The sequence below is a fragment of the Urocitellus parryii genome, chromosome 4, assembly GCF_045843805.1.
Source record: "Urocitellus parryii isolate mUroPar1 chromosome 4, mUroPar1.hap1, whole genome shotgun sequence".
Lineage (NCBI taxonomy): Eukaryota > Metazoa > Chordata > Mammalia > Rodentia > Sciuridae > Urocitellus > Urocitellus parryii.
The window spans coordinates 66,752,964-66,774,521 of NC_135534.1; the positions used below are offsets into that span (position 1 = coordinate 66,752,964).

Below are 21,558 nucleotides of genomic sequence, written 5' to 3' on the forward strand. Positions count from 1 at the left end.
GATGCAGGCACTGACAGGTCAGTTTTGTGTCTCCTTCACTGTCATCCTGCCGTCATGAACTTGATCAGTTCTTTCTGCCAAGGACAGCAGCATCTCATCTCTTAGCACTCTGGCTATAATAATAAGTCTTATCTTTTTATAAGCTACATGGGCAATGTGTCCTGACTGGATAAATTCACTGGGCTTGCCCATGACAGGAAATGCATTTTGGGTTATAATTCAGACTCAGCACTCCAGCAAATGCACCCATTCTGCTTTCTGAAGCTCAAATAACTTATCCCAACACAAAACAGTCCAGTGGCAGCTCTGCAATTAAATTCATCCATTTACATTTTATCTAGCAATAACACAAACCCTGCTAAAATAGGGATGAGGATGAGGCTCAGCAGTAGAGTGCTTAACTAGCAAACATGAAGCCCTAAATTCAATCCCCAACACTACAAAAGAACAACAACAAAAAACAACAGCAACCAACCCCCCCCCAAAAAAAAAACAGTCAGGCAAATCATAGGGTAAGTAATTTCTCAATTTAAATCAACATCTTTTTTTATACCCTAAGTAGAAAACACACATACCAAGACAACAACCCCACAAAACACTTCATTTTTTAAAAAATTATACACGAACATATCTTTATTTATTTATTTTTATGTGGTACTGAGGATTGAACCCAGTGCTTCAAATGTGTGAGGAAAGCGCTCTGCCACTGAGCCACAACCCCAGCCCCTTCATTTTGAAATTATGAAAATCATGAAGCTGGTTATCAAATATAGTTTAAAATAATTTACCATAAGAATGTTTTGGACCCAAAAAATAATGTACCTGAACTTTAAACAAAATTCACATTTTATTTAGATTGAAATAAACTATACAAAATTGATTTTCTTCACCAAAAATAACAGCAATATTTTCTGTATTATTTCTAGATAAACCGCGAAACATTTATTTTGTAGGTTTTCCAGGTTTTGCTTATAAATCAAGACGAGGCAGTAGATATAGTCATGGAAAAAGAAAACAGACAAGTTGCCCATATCCACAGCCTCTGATTCTGTCTTGACCGTGAAGCAGAAGTGTTCACCATTTACCCGCTAAAATGAAGGTGTAGGCTTATGAAGACGTAGGCTCAACAAAGGAATGTAAACAGCAACAACCAGATGTGGAACAACTACGGCAAGCTCTTCCACTCAAATTTTAACTGTAACTTGTTCTTTAAGTTCTTTTGATAAAGACAAAATCTATACTGAAATCTGTTTGGTGAGCTCACAACTCTGGTTAATTCCCTTAATTGTCCATTACAGATTTTAACACACTTAAAACTCCTAATAGTCAAAGGTCAACAGTAGGCTTCATTGTAACATTTCATAAGATGCATTCTTTTCTTATACCTCCTCAAAATTTATTTCTTCAAAATTGATAATAATACCTGACAACTGGATCCATGGTAATAATACATTTTATAACCTAAAAGACTTAACTAAAACAATTTCAGAGTGCTACTAGCAGAGGTCACGCAGAGGTGAAATGTGGTACTTCCAATGCAGTCTTCTGGAAGAACAGACAATTTTTCAAAGCACGAGAGCTCAAACAGGTACCATGTACATAGGCAGATTACCAATGGCTAATGTATTCATGAGGCCTGTAGGCAAAGATATTCAGTGATAAGTGACCTACATATACCTTACGGCTTTTCTTCCAAATATCAAATATAAGAGAAAACCCATTTAAAAAGTCTTTTAGGTATTTTCAACAGTTTCTGAATTATCTGTAGGAAGCTCTGACTTAGTTGTATATAGTTTGATATATGTGTCTACCATTAAATCCAGATCATGTTTTATATCAAAATTTATGTTAAGCAAAGCCAAGTTACTTGACCTTTGGTCTGTCAAAGTGTTCCTCAAGTATGCTTTAAGACGCTTTCGTCCATTTTCATAGCGTTCATTCTCAACCTTCATTACAGGAAGAATACACAGGACCTTCAGCAAAGCATATACATTAGGAAAAAACTTGATATCAGGCAAATGAAGGGCTTCATAAATGGTGGATGGAAGCTCTATATCTTTCCCTCGATGTTTCCATTTGATTCTCCAACAGTGTAGCTCAGCTGAGAGAGTGTCGGGATTAGGCAAGTCACTTCTGTACATGTCAGCATGGTGCTCCTCTGATGTATTAAATTTGAGCTGTCCCATGACTGACGGTACAAGAGATAAGCATTTAAGAGCTTTGAGGTGCTGTTCTGAAAATATATCTTTAAGTTCCTGAATGATGTGTTCCACTGTTGGAACACTTAGGGTTTCTTTATAGTAACTTTCAGAGGTTAGCTGAGATTCCAGGTTACCCTGCTGAGCCCTACGAAATTTCCCAGGAAGTTTCATCTGAATATCAAGTTTGGTTGCCAAATTTGTTGCTTCCTCAAACCAAAACTCATGATAAACTTCAATATTTTCCATTACTTCATTGAGTGAATGTAGTACTGCAGTTAAGCTACTGGCAGCAAAGAAGACATCAGAAGTTTGTCCCTGGAGATTTTTCCCAAAGGCTCTTGTAAAAGATAAGACATTTTTAAGAACAACAATGGTAACAATGAAATCAAAATCTGTTACTGCACTACAGAGTACAAATGCTCGACCAGTTATACAATTATTCCATCTAATATTTGTGTCACTATTTATACCATCTAAACATAAAACAAGTGCTTGCAGGAGATCCACCAAAATTTCAAAAGCATCATGCCTGCCTGTCCACTGAGAATGGCAAATTTCCTTCAGTTCTTTACCCCTTTCTTCACTGTTCTGAAAAAGAACAGAAATTACATTGTCAAGTTCTAATAGCAGTTGTGGTGATCGATGGAAAAAAGAACAAACTTCTTCAATTGTTCCTAATGCAACAGACACCCCCATCACAGGCACTGATTTTGCCAACCACATGTTTAAGGCACAGGAAGAGCAGAGTGTGTAGATAGCTTGAGGGTATTTCTCTAAAAGTCTAGAAGCAACAACTTTCATTTTGGAAGAGAATCCGCTAGACACAATGTAAGCCTGGCCACGACAATACTCCATATTTAGTCCCCACTTCTCAGTTATGGTAGTGTGAAATTTCACAGCCAAAATTTCTGCATCAGCTTCATAAGGCAGGAAGCCCACAAATTCCTCTCTCAAGTTATGAGACTCATCTACAAACCTCACCAACACGGGAAGGTGCTCTTCCCCTGCTATGTCCACCACATCATCAGTGATAATGGAAAAGAAGTGTGAGTCTCTCACTTCCCTGAGGGTTTCTTCCCGGATGCAACTCTCACAGATCTCCAGCATCTGTTTCTGTTGTGTTTTTGAACAGAACAATGTGTTAACTGCTGTGGTCTCAAAGCGTTTTCTCAGAACCTCTTCACCAGAATTTATCCGGCACTCCAACAGGGCCTGAAAGTTATCAGGAGTGAAGAGACCTTCTGGGATTTCATCAGCCTCATGCCCGTCCAGAGGTATATTTTGTTTTCCCATAAGAATCAAAATTTCAAATAAAGATTTTAAGTACTCTTTGTTTTCCTTCTCTTCAAGGGTTAAAGGCAAAATATCTTCATCCTGTTCATCACCCCCTTCTTCTGCACTGGGGTTCTGAGCATTGCTATTGTTTGTTTCTTTATGTTTTTGTTCCTGTTCAGAAGTTTCATCAACTGGAAAACAGAGAGTTAATTTTATAATCCCATAAGAAATCACACAATACAAAGTACATTTTTGGATTGGCTAATATTTTAAAACCATAAATTCATTCATCCAACATTCACAGCATCTATCTACTAGACCACAGAGGAAGACAGAATAAAACAAAGACAATAGAAGGAGAAACACTGGGAACAGATTTTAATTATACGTGTAAATAAAGTTGGAATGATTTTTAATTAACATATATATTATACAGAACAGTGACAGTCCATGCCTTCTGAAGTAAAAGTAAATATTTATGGAGGACACTGTGTTTAGCATTTTGTGTGTATCACATTAATCTTTATTCAGGCAGATGGTTATCAACCCCACTTGACAATAAATTACTTGCCCAAGGCCACAAATGCATTTATAAGGATAAAAGTGAAATTCAAATTCAAGCTTGTCTGGCTCCAAGGTCCATACAGATGCTGTTTCTACCAAACCATTAAGCCACACTTTTATATGAGAGATGAGACAGTTATACAAACCAATCCAATATAGATTCATGTAACTGTTAGGGCTAATATTAGAAATCTTCACCTAATCTCATATTTGGATGAGAAAAGTGAGGCCCTATAGGTTAAGAGTCCTGCCAACAGTCATACTAGTCAGTGGCAGCCCTAGGAAAATAATCCATATCTGAAGAATCATCGAACCTAGCTCTTATATAAGACTATGAGAGGGCCACCAAAAACTATACATTTTCACTGGGGGAAGGGAAAAAAGTTCAGAAGAGAGAAGTTGCATTTGATTCTGACCCAGATAAGAAGACATGAGGGCACTTCAGTTGGTAGAAAGTATTCCAGCAACAGCACCAAGATAAAACAGAGAAGCGGGCTACCCAAATACAAAGAGAAATCTGGTGTGATTAGAGGCTGGGTAAGCTGTGCTTCCAGGCCTGCCAGAGCAACACCAGGGTTGAGCAAGGGCAGGGATTACTCTTTCCTCACCCCTCCTCAGCTCAGAGGCCATCTATTCATCATACACTACAAAGCAAACAGTGTTTTCAACACTATGCAGGTTTTTGCCATCCAGAAAGCAAGGTTATCCTGGATGCCTGCCTGACAGCCTGTCTCCGTTCCTCCTTCCTATATTCCTTCTGACCTCCAATACTTCTCTACTCTCAATCAACAAGTATTAATTCTATTGTTTTATTTTTTTAAAGGGATGTTCATTAAGGAGCAAAAACATAAGGTGAAAAGCTAGTCACTCTCCTTTGGACATCTTTCGTAAGTAAGTCATCTGTTTACAAGTTCCCTGAGTCCTGAGTCCTGGCTTCCCTGCCAACAGTGTTACTCTTCCTACTTCCAACAGTGTTCCACATAACATGAAATGAGGTTCATGCCATCACCTTCTTACAAATTCCTCAATGGTTCCCACTGCCACGCCCTACAAATTCTGGCCTCTATGGTCTCCTCTGGGTTCATTTTCTAAGTATCATGGTTTACCAGAAATTCTAATACCACCAAAGTGAGGGCTCTTTCCCAAATCTAGCACCCTATTTCATGCTACTCTACTTTTGTATAGAATCTTTCCCTTTTTTCTTTGCTTGAGTCCATGTCTCCTTATCTATAAAGGAAGAATTAAAATATTACTTAACACAGAGCTCTGTGATAATTAAATGAATTAATATTAAGTACTTAAAATGATGATTTGACCTCAATAATAGTTTATGTTAATTGTAGCAACAGGAGAGAGACGAAGAAGATAATAGTAATAACAGGAACAAAAACAACTTTTAGCTGCCATTCTTTGGCAAAAGCTTAGGCATCAGCACCTGCCACTACATCCAACACACCAAGTGCCCCCCATAGCATTTATTTCTTAAATGTTTACCAAAAACCTATTATGCACAAGTTGGGTAGACATAAATGTCTGCCCTTCCTTCCCTGCCCTGGGATACTGTCTGTGTTCCTGACACCCGAACCACATAGAAAGCAACACATTTTCAAGGCCAGCACAGGGCAAAGTGTGTGGCTTGGCAGAACTCAACAAAGACAAACTAAAGTAAGACTTTAGTCTCTGATAATTTCAGACCACAGGACAAAGCTGACACACTCTTACATCCATTCTCAAGGTAGGTTGTGGACATAAAACATATTTATTTGTTCTTACCAGATCAAGGCCTTTTAAAAAGGCATTCAGAAGCTGAGTCATTAACACTATCACTTACTTTTTTTCTGTTTCAGTGTCCTGATTTCATCTTCACTCTAAATAACAAAAAAAGAAAGAAAAAAATGAACAAAAGAAAGAAAAAAAACCATGTTTTAGAAAATTGACCTCTAGTGTATCATCTTAAACTCAAATAAAAACCTATTTTGAATTGTTTTACTCTTTCAAGAGCATAATTTATATTAAATATGTTCTTCAAACAGATGATAAGAAATCCAGAATAATAATTATTTGCTAATTACTCCAAGCTTATAATAAAGTCCTAGAGGGGAAAAATATATCACTTATTTTCTCCCTAAAAACCCTAACTTTAGGTTATAAGTGTTTACTAAATAATAAAGGGAATGAAAAGTATACCAAGGCACTTGAAATCAAATTCAAGAGGAAGTAAATTATCTCCCTTCCCAATCTAACCTTGGAGATGCCTCCTAAGAGGGAGGCTGCTGAATTGTAGAAATAACAAAAATGATGAGGATTCCCTGGGATGTAGAATTAACAGAGTGCCAGCATGGAGAAGAAATGAATGCATATAGCATAGTTTATGCACTATGACCCCTACACAGGATTAGATGGAGGAGGAACTTTCCAGCTGAGTCCTTTACTCTCCCTCCAAACCTCAGTGATAATCAGATCACAACCCACCCATTACTTTTGTGGAAGGAAAGTACCAGTGCCAGTTATAGCTGGGACCACACAGTACCCACTGAACAGCTCTGGACATTCTGCTGATAAGAATGTCTCCAGGCAGGTCAACCTGCAACACTCCCTCCTTAACTGGTGGGCTGCCCAGTTACAAGGCTGGAAGACCTGGAAGTGTGCCTGCTATGAAGTATTTGATGTTTCCTAAGAGGGAGAGTTACAGGGGCATGACAGCTACTGGACAGGAAGTGATTGAGCTCCTCACCCCTGGTACAAATTACTAAGAAGAAAAGGCCCTTTGAAAATACTCATTAAAATAATATGTCAGCATTTATGTATAAGAAGTTTCAGAAAAATAGAAATAACAGAGGAAAGAAGTGCATGAAGAAATTAAAACTGAGAATTTCCCAGAATTTAAAAGATATAAGTCCCAGGGTGGGGAAGCAGCTTAGTGGCAGAGTGTTTATCAGGCATGCATGAGGCCCCAGTTTAATCCATAGTTCCACAAAAAAATAAATACGTAAAGAAATTGTAAATAAAGACATAAGACTTCAGAAAATGGTCAATATGCTGGATAAGAAAAAAATTCACACACACACACACACACACACACATATATATATATAGTTCAATGAAATTTTAAATGTCAAATATAAAAAAAATTATAAAAGTTTTGAGAGAGAAAAGGTAGATCACCCAAAAAGAATAGAAATAAAGCTGGTGTCAGATTTCAACAGCAAGAATGAAGGCAAAAAACTAGGGAGAGGGCTGGGGTTGTGGTTCAGTGGTAGACCACTTGCCTAGCATGTGAGAGGCACTGAATTGGATCCTCAGCACCACATATAAATAAATTAATTAAATAAAGATATTGTGTCCATCTACAACTAAAACAAAACAAAACCAAAAAACTAAGCAGAATCTTCTCCCACTGACTATGTGCACCCTCAATGCATCACTTAGTAACATGTCAAATAAAAAAATATAACCACCCCACCTCCACAAATTGAGATGGGGGTATAGCTCAATCACAGAGCACCTGCTTAGCATACATAAGGCTTTAGGTTCAATCCTCAGCACCAAAAAAATCCGACATTTTCAAAAATTTGACTTTGTGTGTTCCTAAAAGTATTTTAATAGTTTCTTCAAAGAACCAGCATTTAGACTTATCAATGATTGCTGTTATTTGGCAGCTATTTTATTGGGTTTCTTAAATTCATGGATAGAACTAATTATTATAATAAAAATGTCAATTCAAAGCAATTATATAATGAAAATCCCAGAGGATTTCTAGGAGAACTTGACACAAGAATTCTCAAATTCATATGGAGGAATAAAGGTTCACAAATAGCTAAGAAAGTTTTGAAAAAGAAGAGCTTAAAAGTCACTCTATTTGAAAGTAAGATATATTACAAAACCATAGTAGTAAAAACAATGTGGCACAGATGTAAACAAACAATCCAGTGGAACAGATCCAGAAGCAGCCTTGTGTTAAACCTGGTATAGGGCTGGGGATGTGGCTCAAGCGGTAGCGTGCTTGCCTGGCATGCGTGTGGCCCGGGTTTGATCCTCAGCACCACATACAAACAAAGATGTTGTGTCTGCCAAAAAACTAAACAATACATACTAAAATTTTTTCTCTCTCTCTCAAAAAAAAATAATAAAATAAAATTCTCTTTAAAAAAAAAAAAAAAAACCCGGTATATAACGAAGGTGGTATTTTTTATACCACTGGAGGAAAGAAAGGATGAATTCATTAACAAGACTATTGTTAGGGTTTGGATCTTAAATGTCCCCAAAAGGCTCACATGCCAGTCTGAGGCGTTGCTGGGAGGTAGTGGAACCTTTAGGAGGTAGGGCCTAGTAATAGGAATCTAGATCCCTGGGGGCGTGCTCTAGAAAAAATACAGTAGGACCCTGGCCCTTTCCTCCTTTTGCTTCCAAACTGCCATGAGGTAAGCCGCTTTGCTCCACCATGAGCTCCCTCCCAAAGTACTGTTTCGCCACAGGCTCGAAAGCAACAGATCCAGCTAACAATGGACTAATACCTTTGAAACCATGAGCCCCAAATAAACCTTTCAGTTGTCCCATATATTTGTCATAGGAATGGGAAATTAACACAGCCACATCAAAAAACCTAATTTTTCATAAGGAGAAATATAAAGTTAAATTTCACTTGGACACCATACAAAGTCCAAATGGACCAAAGATCTAAATATGAAATGTAAACAGAAGAAAATGAGAAAAATTAGATATTATCTTAAAAAACATATAATAGATGAATTGATAATGACATATATTAAATATACTACCTAACTACCTAAGAGAAATGGAAATAATAGTGGAAGAAGGAAACACAGTAAAACAAAATAAAGGCCTTGCCAGTGGCAATGAGAAACAGAAGCCATGGACTTAAGGAGTCTGAATAGCTTAATTTTGTTCACTTAAGGTCAACAAAAACCGAAAATGATCAGAACTGAAAAATATCAAAGGAATATAGAAATACATGTAAATTAAGCTGTATTCAAAGATTTAAAGCTTTTCTAACCCTTGTCAATATTTTAATAGTGACAGAATCCTCATCTCTAAAACAATCCATGCCTCAACTTTTATCTCTTCCTTCTCTTTATCCCTTTGTGCTTGATTCTGGAAACCTACCTCAGCTCCATTTTCCTTAATACCAAAGAAAAAGTAGCTCTTCTGATTATCCCCAGTCCCAAGAATAAAATGAACTAGTGGCCTGAAAGTGGCAGCACACTTGAGCCTAAGTCAACTAGTATCAACTGGTTGGCTAAATTCAAGGGAGGTTTTCCAATTTCAACTGTACCAAAACAGATTAATTATCTTACATCCAGTTTTACTTAGTAATCATAGAATTTGTTTCCCATTATGTTACCTTTGAAATAGAGAACAACTTGCGTCAATTTTTAATATAAATGCACCTTTATTTGACTTCAAAGTATTATGGGGAGGTGGGAAATCTGAAAGTACAAAGACATACCAATTCTTTTATTCGTTTTCTGTGTCTACTATGTGGATTGTTCAAATGACTGGTAAGATCAAATATTGTTGGTATTGCATTATCTCGAAGTACTGTCCTATAAGGACTCTGAAAAAGAAAAATGTGTTAATTCAGAGATGGTCCTTCAGAAAAAATAAAATTCTATATTAAAGATTTCTCCAGTATTTCTTTAGCTCTAATACACAGACTTGCAGTATCTGATGTCAATTTAAGTTGGTCTATACTTCTGTTTTTGTATTTGCCCCTTTGGTAATCTTACTATTATAAATTAAGAATCTGAATTGATAGTAGGTAAAAAAAAGGTACTTAAATTTTGTACATATATTTCTAATTCAGTTTCTCAGCCACTTCATCTGTTCTATCTTTCCATGAGCCCACCAGGCTATAGGATGTACAAATCTCCCAAATAACCTACCCTCCTATATGTCCTACAACAATGCTTCCCTCCTTACCTGCTGTTCACATCACTTTTGCTAATATTACTGAGAAGCACCAAGGCACAGTGAAAATAATATTGCACTGGGACCCAGGAGATCTAGGAACTAATCCAAAATCAACTAGTGACTCACTAATAGCCCCTTAGCTAAATTAGTTTCCTTTTGTGGACCTCCTCTTTTGATTCAGGTACTGACTAGATCAACATTTCTCAAAATGAAACTATGCACACATTAGTGATCAGAATGCTTGCCATTTCAGTTGTACCACTATCACTTCCATACAATCTATTTAGTTAACCCTGTCTTAAGCAACCAAAACCGTAAGAATAACCTTTAACAGGCTATTTATATTATAAATACATATTATAAAATCCTAAGATAAAAATAGACTCAAGAGCAACAACTCACATACATAATCATTTTTGCAAACCCTACACTGGGTATTTTAAATTTCCTTCTAGCTCCAATGATCTTATTATTGAAGGATGATTATTCTCTATTTTACTTCCTGTTAATTAATACAACTTAGCTAGAAGATGGATCCATACCTAGATGGTGACAGTTTTCCACAGTTGGCCCCAGAACTAGGTGGGACAGGAAGTTTATTAAGAGGGTAACAGATGAATAACTTCTATTATACCCTTGGCTAGTCAAAAGAAACACTAACTTTACTTTCTCCCTTAAGTTGCTATGGAAAACACCACACACACACACACACACACACACACACACACACACACACTCTCTCTCTCTCTCTCTCTCTCTCTCTCTCTCTCTCTCTCCCCATTTTAAAACTTTCTTGGGAGCAGTAATTGTTTCAAAGCTGACTATTGAAGTATATTCAAATATATCAAGCAAAAATAATAACCCTTCTAAATAAGTTTTTTCATCCAGAGAACAGAGGTTAGAAAGGACTGAAGGGAAAATATGTATCTAAATGGAACAAATGATCTTGGGTTTTATCCAAAAGATACTACACTTCAGAAGGATTTCTATTCAGAGACAGTATTTTCCACTTCAATCCCATGCATCACAAAAAAACACAAAAGAAGGAAATATGATTTCTTAATGACACCCTTCTAGCACCTGGCTAGTGATCCTGAGTCTACTGGGGAGGTTGATCAGGAATCAGTTAGAGACACAACCACTGAAAGGAGCAAAACCTCGGATATCCTAAGCTTTCCATCTTTCCCATTGAGCCAAAGCCTTAAAAATAAACAAACATATACACACATACAGTCAACTCTTGATATGTTAGCAATTATTAAGTAAAGGAAGGGATAAAACAGTAAATGAATTTTAAAAATTTGAATTAATTTGCTATTTTTTTTTAGCAATTAAAGCAAAGACCAGAAAACAATGAGTCAAAAACGTGACATTTTATAAATATTTATTTATAATTATATATGATAAAAAAGTTATATGCAATTTATTTTAATTCAGTATCAAGATTTAATCTTTTTACCAGCTGATTTAAGGTTTGTGCAAACAGTATTAATCTTACTTTACTTTGGAGGGTGGCAGGGATTGAACCTAGAGGCGCTTAATCACTGAACCACATCCCTAGCCTGTCCCCCTTTTATTTTGAGATAGGGCCTTGCAAAGTTGCTGGGGCTACCTTTGAATTTATGATCCTCCTGCCTCAGCTTCCCCAGCCACTGGGATTACAGGTGTGCACCACCATGCTCTGAATATTAATCTTAACTCTAGCATCAAAGATAATAAAACATTTGGCTTTGGCTGAATTAGTCATGAATATTTACTAATGAGTACATAAATGCCAAACTAATGAGGCAAAAACTCTTAAACATTTTAATACAGATATCAGATAATCCAGCTTTTAATACCAGCATCATCTTATACATACAGATAAAGAACATTTTTCACATTTGGGTTAATTTATTTGAGACTGACAAATCATTCAGAAATTATAAAAACAAAATCTCACCTTTTTGTTCTATGCTCTGACTAAACAAGAATACAAGAGTACACTACATTTTAAATTTCTCACATTGATATGGTTGGAATTATCCAATTAAAAAACCATATTTATGACTAAAATAAAAATGCATAGGGCATTTAAATAATCTGGGATATTTTTACTTAGTGTCAAGAACATAAAAGCAGTTTGCCTTTTAAACATATAAAACCTCTTATTTTGGTTGATCATTATTACGCTCTTAACAAAGCAAGGCAAAAAAATATCCCTCAAATATTCGTGATTAAACTGTTGAACCGGAATTGGCTCACCTCCCAATGACTTCACAAGTATCTGCTTCAATTAATTTTGAGAAATAAAATAACCCAATCATTCTTTAGTTTTCTGATGCCTCTGCAAAATGTATCTGAAAAAAATATCAAAATAAATTGCTGCATAACAATATATAGTGTACCTTCAAATAAAGTTTATCTCGATATCTGAGATGCTACATTACTTATACCTAAACAAGAACACTGTATATATTATTTACCAAAACTTTGTTCCTTACTAATTATAAAGTGTTTCACTTTTGCTTCATTTCAATCAAATCTGACCTATTTGTGCCCTTTATGCATCACAGCAGTAACAGAATCCTAGAGGGTTAAAAATCTAGGTCTGGTCTAATCTCATTAGAAACTGGGGCCCAGAAAGGGGAAGGTCTGAATGGAAAGCTTCAAATTGCTGATGGAAATGTTTTTTCCAAATTACCTGTGATTTATTTCCTACAGTATCTAGCATGTAAAAATTAATTAAGTGTTGGTTCTAAGAGTACATTCAAAAACATGAAAACAAAGAGCACTACCCATAGATGAAGATATCACTTATGAAAAAGTTCTAGAGGAATTGCTCCAAGTTAAAACATCATCTTAAACACAGTATTATGATTATCTAGAACTGACTAGAGGATTAAAAGTGGTCACCTCTGGTGAGTGGGAAAGGAGCATCAGGAATAGGGGAATTAAGAAAACCTCAGAAATTTTAGAACAAAATAGAAGCTATTCCACTCCAAATTTATCTTCATTTTTTTTTTAATAATAATTGTGGGGTAGAGGGATACCTTTCAATTATTAAAACTTACATTTCCAATCAGACAGAAAGAGAGAGAAAGAAACCAAGTTCTCCTATTACTTACAGTTCTACAGATCATAGAGGTCTCGAAGTGTTTGGCACATAATCGATAATGTTTATTTAGTTGATCAGGTGTTTTATCTTCCAAGTCAGCTCTCCTACAATTCTCCACCCACTTCTGGCATCTATAAATAAAACCAAAATACAATCACAAAACATGAGCTAAACGTTTAAATTTCAGCATTTGGTTTTAAAGCAAATACATATTAATAACAATGAGTTCCTGCTCCCCTCCCCTAGAAAATAATTTGGAGAAGTTGATTAATAACAAAGTGAGAGTTGGAAGGGACCTTAGACATCATATAGTATGAACCCTTTGATTACAGACAAGATTAAGAAGTAATGTACTTAGTTATGTCCAAATTCAGCAGCAACATCGTTGGAGAGGACTCAACCATCAGCAGTAAAAGTGAAAAAGTTGTACAAGGCCAAAAGTCTAATATTCCTTTCAGAAATTAAGCAAATGAAACAACACCATTACTGCAGAAAATTAGCAGATAGAAGTACAATATATAACTAGAGTTTCCTGGGGAAGCATGAAGACTATATTTAATCTAAAATGATACACAAACTAAATTACAAGTTCCATGAATACAGCAACTGTGTCTACACCATCCAACACACAGAAAATATTAAGATCCTGAACAAGATAAAGTCCATGTCCTCTTAAGTGCTTAGCTAAGAGGTTATTTGCAGAATTGTAGCTCAATGATAGAACATTTGCCTAGTATGTGTGAGGCGCTGAGTTTAATTTTTAGCACTGCAAATAAATAAATGGTCCATTGGCAACTAAAAAAAAAAAAATTTTTTTTAGAAAAAGAAAACACTAACTAAAAGCACAACCAAACATTACTATATACCCAAAAGAATGACTATAGTATAAAAGGCATAATACCAAATGTTGGGGAGGTAAAACAACTTTACCCATGGACAAAAGAAAGGATAAACTGGTATGTTTATTCCATGGAATGGGACTTGCCGATGGAGTGAACAAACTGCCTGGGATCACACAAATCATGTTAAGTGGAAGAAGCCAAAAATACCTATTATGTGAACAGGCAAAACTCATCTATGGTTTTGTTCAGAAAAAGTTAACACTGATCATATGCCTAAAATTGCCTTCCCCAGAAAGGCTTGTTAAAGAGTGTCTGGGAAATTAGCTGGTAAATAGTTGTCCACACTGATATAAAATACTTCCTAACTGGTAAGGTGGCACTGTGCCTACACTGTGCAAACAATATGATTTATAATGAATAACTGCCCTCCTTCTGGGAGTCTGGAACTTTTGAATATACTAGGCAGAAATTGCTTATTGACCAGGCCCTAATAAAAACCCTGGGCACTGAGTCGCTAACGGACTACTCTAGGGAGAAACGTAGCCCATAGACTGCTGCATTTCCTGGGGGAAAATGGTCTCTGAACTCTATGGGAAGGATAAAGTATAAGGAAGCCTCAATGAACTCCTCTTAATTCTGCTGGTGTCTTTCCCACTCATGATTCAGATGTATACCCTTACTATAATGCTGTAATATATCTTAGCTGTGAGTACCACCACGTGGAGAGTCCCATGAGTCCTTCCTATGAATCTCCAAAGAGGGAGTGGTTTAGGGTTCCCCAACACAGTGAAAGTCAGTGTAGATACTACTGGAGAGAGGTAACAACTGGCAGTAGGCATAAAAGAAGCCTCTAGGATCCAAGTAATGCTCTGTATCTCAAATAAAAAAGCTTCTCCTCATTCTTCTCCCTGCCTCCAAAACCTAGCTTACCTAAATTATGTGAAAGTATACTAATCTAAAGTAGTTATTGCTAGAGCAAATGAGATAATAACTAGGAGGGCCACAGAGGAAAAGGAGTTTGGAGTGCTAGCAATACCCTATTTTTAAAAAAAATTTCATGGACATGTCATTCTGAAAGTCCAAACATGATGTAGGCTTATGATTTGTGATCTGTGCATGTTTTCACATCAATAAAGTTATAAAAATTATTTATGATCACAGTCTTTCCTACATACATGTATACATTCTTAATATATGATTTATATATTTGTGTGTACATGTAGTACACACACATACATTCACACAGTTATATAAGTACCTCTCACATTTTTACCAACATCTCCCCTTTCCCAGTTTTGTCATTGTTTTGCTTCCTGTATTCCAGACTGTGGGCTTTTCCTTTAATAAAGTGGATTCACATATTTCTTTCCATCACTAATACCTTTTTATCTATCAATATATATCATTATAGACATTAAAACTGAGAACAATTTAAAAATGTTTATTAATTCATTAATAACCTCCTTTCATGTTAACATATGAATATTTTAATGGAAATATACTTTCAAAATAAACCACATACTTTGGATTAGACAGAGGGGAAGGAAGGGAGGGGAGAGGATGTGGGGGTTGGAAGGATATTATGATCTTATGTGCATATACAAGTACATGACTGGTGTGACTCTATATCACGTACAATGGAAGAACGAGAACTTATACTCCATTTATTTATGATGTATCAAAATGTATAACTAATTTAGAACAACAAAAAAATCCCACATTTAGTGAGAATGATATTTTCCATCTCTGCAATTCTCTTTAATATATAACTTAAAGATACATTCTCAGCTCTGCTTCTGTTTTTAATATGTCCACGAATCCAGCCTTATATTAATACGCAGTTTTTAAAAATATATTTATTTTTTTGGTGTAGATGGACACAACACAATGCCTTTATTTTTATGTGGTGCTGAGGATCGAACCTGGGTCCTGCCCATGCTAAGCAAGCCCTCTACCACTGAGCCACAATCCCAGTCCCTTAATATGCAATTTTAAAAGGCTATTAAAACCTCCTCCCTGGAGGATGTGGTGGTACAAGCCTATAATCCCAACGATCCAGAGGCTGAGGAAGCAGTAATCCCAAGTTTGAGGACAGCCTCAGCAATTTAGCAAAACCCTCAGCAATTTAGTGAGACCCTGTCTCAAAATAATAAAAGAACTGGGGCATGTAGCTCAGTGACAAAGTGCCCCAGCATTCAACCCCCCACTACCCTAAAATTTTTTTAAAAAAAATCTAGAAAGCGCAATACATAACATCCAAGCAATAATGCCATTTTGTGTTATATAGCCCCCAAAATTCCACTGCATATTCCTGAGAGCATGAGCATGAAAAAGAACAATAACATCAGTGTTATGAAAATAGCATTGACACTGCAGACTCCCTGAGAGTCTTGGGAACTGCTAAGGTCTGAATGTCTGTATTCTCCCCAAATTCACATGTTGAAACTTAATCTCCAGTGCAGTGCTTTTGGAAGGTGGGTAATCTGGGAGTGATTAGGTCGTGAGGGCAGAGCCCTCAAGAATGGGTTTAGAGCCCTTATAAAAGGGACCCAAAAGAACTTGTTTGCCCATTCTGTCATATTAGGATACAGCAACAAGGTACCCACCAATGATGCTGAAAGCAAGCCCCTCACCAGATAAATCTGCTGTCACTTTGACCTTAGAATTCCCAGGCTTCAAAACTGTGAGAAATGAATTTGTTGTTTATAAATTATCCAGTCTAAGGTATTTTGTTATAAAATTTGTTGATTAACAGATTACTTGGTCTAAAATACAAACCTTTGTGAGTCCCCAGAAAACCACTGTTTTTTACAATTTTACAAGACAGAGAACTCTCAATTAACTTGGTACCTCCTGCCAAGACTCTGCTTAGGCAAGCTACCCTGAGACAACCAAAATTTCGGGCAATAATTTTTTAACTTTAATTTTCAGTAATCAGTGACCTCCATGCTCCTGCCCTAAGCTAAGCTGATCATATAATTTCACTTAAAAAAAAGAAAAGCATATCAATGGCATTTTTCTAAACCAATAAGAACTATGTAAAATTGTACATTTTGTTCATTACTGATTATGCTCTTGAGTTTTTAATTATTTCTAAATATCTGTTCCTAAAAGTGTACATGGAATTTATAAATATGATAGATGGGAAATGCACTGTTTAATAGCATTAAATATATTTTCTTAGTTGTCAGTTAACAATGTCAATTAACTTCAACAGGTAGGTTGGTAACACACCCTTTATCAACCTTCCTTACTACCCGTTTATAGGAAAAAAAAAAAAAAAAAAAGAACTACTTCTTTGTACAGATTAACTGTGGGCACAGTGAAAAGGAAACTGAAAAGTTACTTTGAAGACATTATGTTAAATAAAATAAACCAGACATAAAAAACAAATCTTATTATTCCACCTATCTGAGGTACCCAGAACAGGCAAGTTTACAGAGACTGAAAGTGTATTAGAGGTTACCAGAGACTAGGGACAGAATAATGAGAAGTGACACTTCAAGGTTACAGAGGTATTTTTTTGGCATAATGAAAATGTTTTGGAAACGGTGGTGATTGTTGCACAACATTGTAAATATAATCAATACCACTTAACTGTACACTTAAAAATGGTTAAAATGGGGCTGGGGTATAGTTGAGTGGTAGAGCTAGCATGTGTAAGGTCTTAGGTTTGATCCTTAATACCACAAAAATAAAAATGGTCAAAATGATCAATTTTGTTATATATACTTCACCAAAAAATTTAAAATAATGTAATATACCAAAAGCCATTGAATTATACACATTAAATGAGTGAATTATATGTGAATTATATCTCAATAAAGATATTTTTAAAAAACAGTTCAGAAAAGTTTATTATTTGGTCTTGAACTATTCAAAGGGCTCTTACATGAAACAGGGAACAGACTTGCTCAGTGTCAATCTGGGGACAAAACTAAATCTCCAAAGCATAAATGACAGGAGGCAGATCTGCACTCAAAACACGGTAGAAACAATAGCTGCTGCTGTCCAGGACCTCTAGATGTCTCTCACAAAGAAACCTGGAGCATTTTAGCAAAAGCAGATACCACCTGTCAGGAATGCATATGGCTCTCCAGAGTCCATGAGTGCCTTTATGGTGAAATGCAAAACTGGATTTGTTTTGTTTTCAGGAAAGAGTCCTTATTTTAGATCCTCAAAAGGGACAATAACTCCAAAGAAGGTTAAAAGCCATGACTACTGAGGGAATTTCAGCATTCCAAGAAGACTCCACTAGACCTAAAATTCCTTCCAAATCTGAGAATATAATCCCCAATAGACCATATTTCCCTGAATATAATGAAAAGAGCACTCAATTACATATGGACAGAAATCACTAGTATCCCTTAATCTGTTGTTTCCCATTCCTCCTGTCCTTCACTCCTTGGCACCCACAAATCTGCTTTCTGTCTATGGATTAATCTATATATTTATATTTTATATAAATGGAATCATACAATATATGATCTTTTATGTCTGGCTTCTTTCACTTAGCATAATGTTTGAAGTTCTTCTATATATCAACAGTAGCAGTACTTCATTATTTTTTATGGTAGAACAATATTCCACTGTATTAGTACATATTTTGTCTGTTCATTCAAGCACTGACAGACTTGGGGTTATTTCCATCTTTTTTGAGTATTGTAAGCAGTGCTACTGTGAATGTATGGTATGTGCTTTTTTTTAAAAAAAAATTTAAACACCAGTCTGCAATTCTTTAGGCAATATACCTTGGAATGGAACTGCTGGGTAGTATGGTAATTCTATGTTTAACTGTCACCTCACTATGGTTTTGATTTAAACTTCCCTAATAACTATTGGTAGGGACCATCTTTTCAAGTGCATGTTAGTCATCTGTATCTCCTCTTTGGAGAAATATCTATTCTGGTCCTTTGCCCATTTCCTCACTGGGTTATTTGTCTTTTGATTGTTGAATTTAAGAGTTTTTTTAAAAAAATATATTTGTATTCTAGACTCATCCGTTCTATTCTTCTTCTTTCATTCTTTCCGCCTTTTGGTAATGTCTCTTGATAAACAAAAGTTTGAGTCAGATGTGGTCATGTAGGCCTATGATCCAGTGACTTGGGAGATTGAGGCAGGAAGATCACAAGTTTGAGGCCAGGCTCAGCAATTTAATGAGGCCCTAAGCAACTTATCAAGACACTGTCTCAAAAAAATAAAAGGGCTGGGAATGTGGCTCAGTGGTTAAGCACCTCTGGGGTTCAATCCCCAGTATCAAAAAAAAAAAAAAAGTTTATTTTGATGATGCCCAATTCATGTATTTTTCCTTTTATTTCATGTGTTTTGGTTTCATATCTAAGAATCTGTTGCAAATTCCACAATTTCTTCTAAGAGTTCAATGGTATTAGTTTCATGTTTAGGCCATTTAAATATTAGCCATTTTGAGTTCATTTTTGCATATGATATGAAGATAGACATCTATTTTTTAATATCAAGCCTTTCAAACTTCACATGACCCAAATCAAACTTTTAATATCCCACCACCAACTCTACTGTTCCCAGTGTTTCCTGTCTCAGTAAATGCTCAGGTTAAAAATTTCAGAAGTCATTCTTGATTCTTTTTTTTTTTTTTTAAATCTGTTTCTTATTGTCTTCATCTTCAAATCTTATCTCAAATGAAACAATTTGCCATCTCCTCTTTTACTAATCTGGATTATTGCAATAGCCTTTAACTAGTCTTACCACTTTGCCTTTGCCTCTCTACAAGTTAACAAGCAGTTAGTGATCCTGTTAAAATTTCTCTGCTCTAAACCCTATCTTAGAATAAACGCCAAAGTTTTCTATGGACTACAACTTCCTATACAATTTGTTACTCTTATACACACCCTTTCTGGTTGCATCAACAAGCATGCCCTGTCTTTGCATTTATTGTTTGCTGAGTCTGGAATGCTCTTCCCCAAGATATCTTCATGGCTGGCCCCCTCACCTACTTTAGCTCTTTGCTCAATTTCCCCATTTTAACAAGGCCTTCTCTGATCACTCTACTTAAAATAACAATTATGGACTAGGGCTGTAGCTCAATGGCAGAGCACTGGCCTAACATGTGTGAGGCACTGGGTTCCATTCTTAGCACCACATAAAAATAAACAAATAAAAAAAAGGCATGCTGTCCATCTGCAACTACAAAAATAAATAAATAAAAACGTAAAATAGCAATTATGCCTTCCCTGCTACCACTAATTTCCCTCCAATCTTTGCTTCATTTTTCTCCATGGTTTTTATTACTATCTGACACACTACTGTATATATTTTACATGATTGCACCCCCCACCCCCAGAACGCAATCTCCTTGAGTAGGGACTTTTGATTTTTTTCAACTGTACCCACCAGTGCTCAAAACAATGCCATGCACATAGACCTTCAACAAATATTTGTTGAATTAATAAATAGCATGCTATAGCTATATCGTAACCGCCTGTTGATATATTCCCCCCAATGACAGCGACACTGGCTCATTCACCTCTGTATTCCCAGCACTTAACATTAGTGTTCGGCACATAGTAGGCAATGCTTTTAAATGACTGAATCAACAAGAAAGGCTTATGCAACATTCTCAATCTTTCCAACAGTCCCTACTCTATCACTTCCTAAATGTAAGTTCGGTATGTGGGTTACCTCAAAAAGGTTTCAAAATCAATTCCCACGCCCTCACGTGTATTCCCTGATAGCCCCACAATAACCAAGAGAGATTATGAGTAACGGACAAAGCCTGAACTTTATCATTGTGTAATGACAAGTCCGAAGAAAGGAAGAGTGGCCATCAGACTCGAGATCAAAGACGGGCGGCAGGGTTCCGAACATAAACGCTGTCTTGGGGTGGGGGATGGCAAGGAGAAAGAAAGGCCCAGGTGACCACAACTGGAGTCCAAGTCCCAGTTTGACAGCTCAAGAAATGAAAGTCCAAAGAGGAAGGCGACTTGCCCGAGATCACACAGCAAGTCAATCAGGGTGAGAGCCCACCTCATCCCGCCTCCGCGCCAAACCCCAGCCAGCGCACGTGCTCCGAGGTCCCCTCCACCCGCCGGCCAGCAGCGAGTCCCTTCTGTGGTCCAAGACTAGCGGACAACAGTGTGCGGTACCTCCCAGGGCCCTCGGCCCAGAGCCTGCGGCCGACAGCTGGCAGCGCGCACCGCGCAGGTGGGCCCGGCCGCCCGCTCCAGGGCGCCCTTACCTGGCCGGATCCCGCGGGAACCTGAAGAAGGCCAGGTCGGACTGCGTGCTCTTCCGCGTGCAGTTGGGGGCAGCGCAGAAGTTCGGCATCGTCGCCCGCCTGCCGGCCGGCCCAGTCCTCCCCTCCCCGCCTCCTCAGGGCAGCCACCCGCCCGTCGGGGCCGGGGAGGGGAGCCAGGCCGGCCGGCCGGCTCGGCAGGACCGGCGCGCGGGGAGGGGCGGGCGCGCGAGAAGCCGCGAGGGGCAGGAGGGGCGCGCGGTCCGAGGCCGGGCTGGGGACGCGGCTCCACAGTGCTGTGAGCGGCCGGGAGGATTTACCGCCGCCGCCGCCGCTGGTGCACCTCCCGCCCGCCCGGGACGCTGCCGCCTCCTTCCCACAATGCACCCTGGCGCCCGGGGGTGCCCTCTCTTCCCTCAGTCTTCCTCCCCCGCCCTC

The 21,558-nt window shown here is 37.4% G+C and overlaps 1 protein-coding gene across 2 annotated transcripts; it reads right to left on the minus strand.

Moving 5' to 3' along the window:
* Window positions 1–707: 707 nt before the first annotated feature.
* On the minus strand, window positions 708–21,482 carry Thap12 (THAP domain containing 12). 2 transcript variants are annotated; one of them, XM_077797628.1, is made up of 5 exons: window positions 21,124–21,482; window positions 13,079–13,199; window positions 9,508–9,615; window positions 5,872–5,908; window positions 708–3,667 (listed from the first exon to the last, which is right to left on the minus strand). In XM_077797628.1, exons 1-5 carry the CDS (start codon window positions 21,210–21,212, stop codon window positions 1,734–1,736), a joined length of 2,289 nt encoding a protein of 762 aa, XP_077653754.1. In that variant the 5' UTR covers window positions 21,213–21,482; the 3' UTR covers window positions 708–1,733. The 2 variants fall into 2 exon arrangements, with proteins under 2 accessions (XP_077653754.1, XP_077653755.1); XM_077797629.1 differs by lacking the exon at window positions 9,508–9,615 and having other exon boundaries at window positions 709–3,667.
* Between the last annotated feature and the right edge of the window lie 76 nt (window positions 21,483–21,558).

What these genes read in the sequence shown, in the direction of transcription:
- Thap12 (XM_077797628.1), bottom strand. Translation starts at nt 21,212, where the DNA reads ATGCCGAACTTCTGCGCTGCCCCCAACTGCACGCGGAAGAGCACGCAG. An exon ending in CCTCTATGATCTGTAGAACT is followed by an intron (nt 9,616 to 13,078) that starts GTAAGTAATAGG and finishes TTTCTTTTTCAG; the next exon opens with AGTCCTTATAGGACAGTACT. An exon ending in GAAAACGAATAAAAGAATTG is followed by an intron (nt 5,909 to 9,507) that starts GTATGTCTTTGT and finishes TTTGTTATTTAG; the next exon opens with AGTGAAGATGAAATCAGGAC.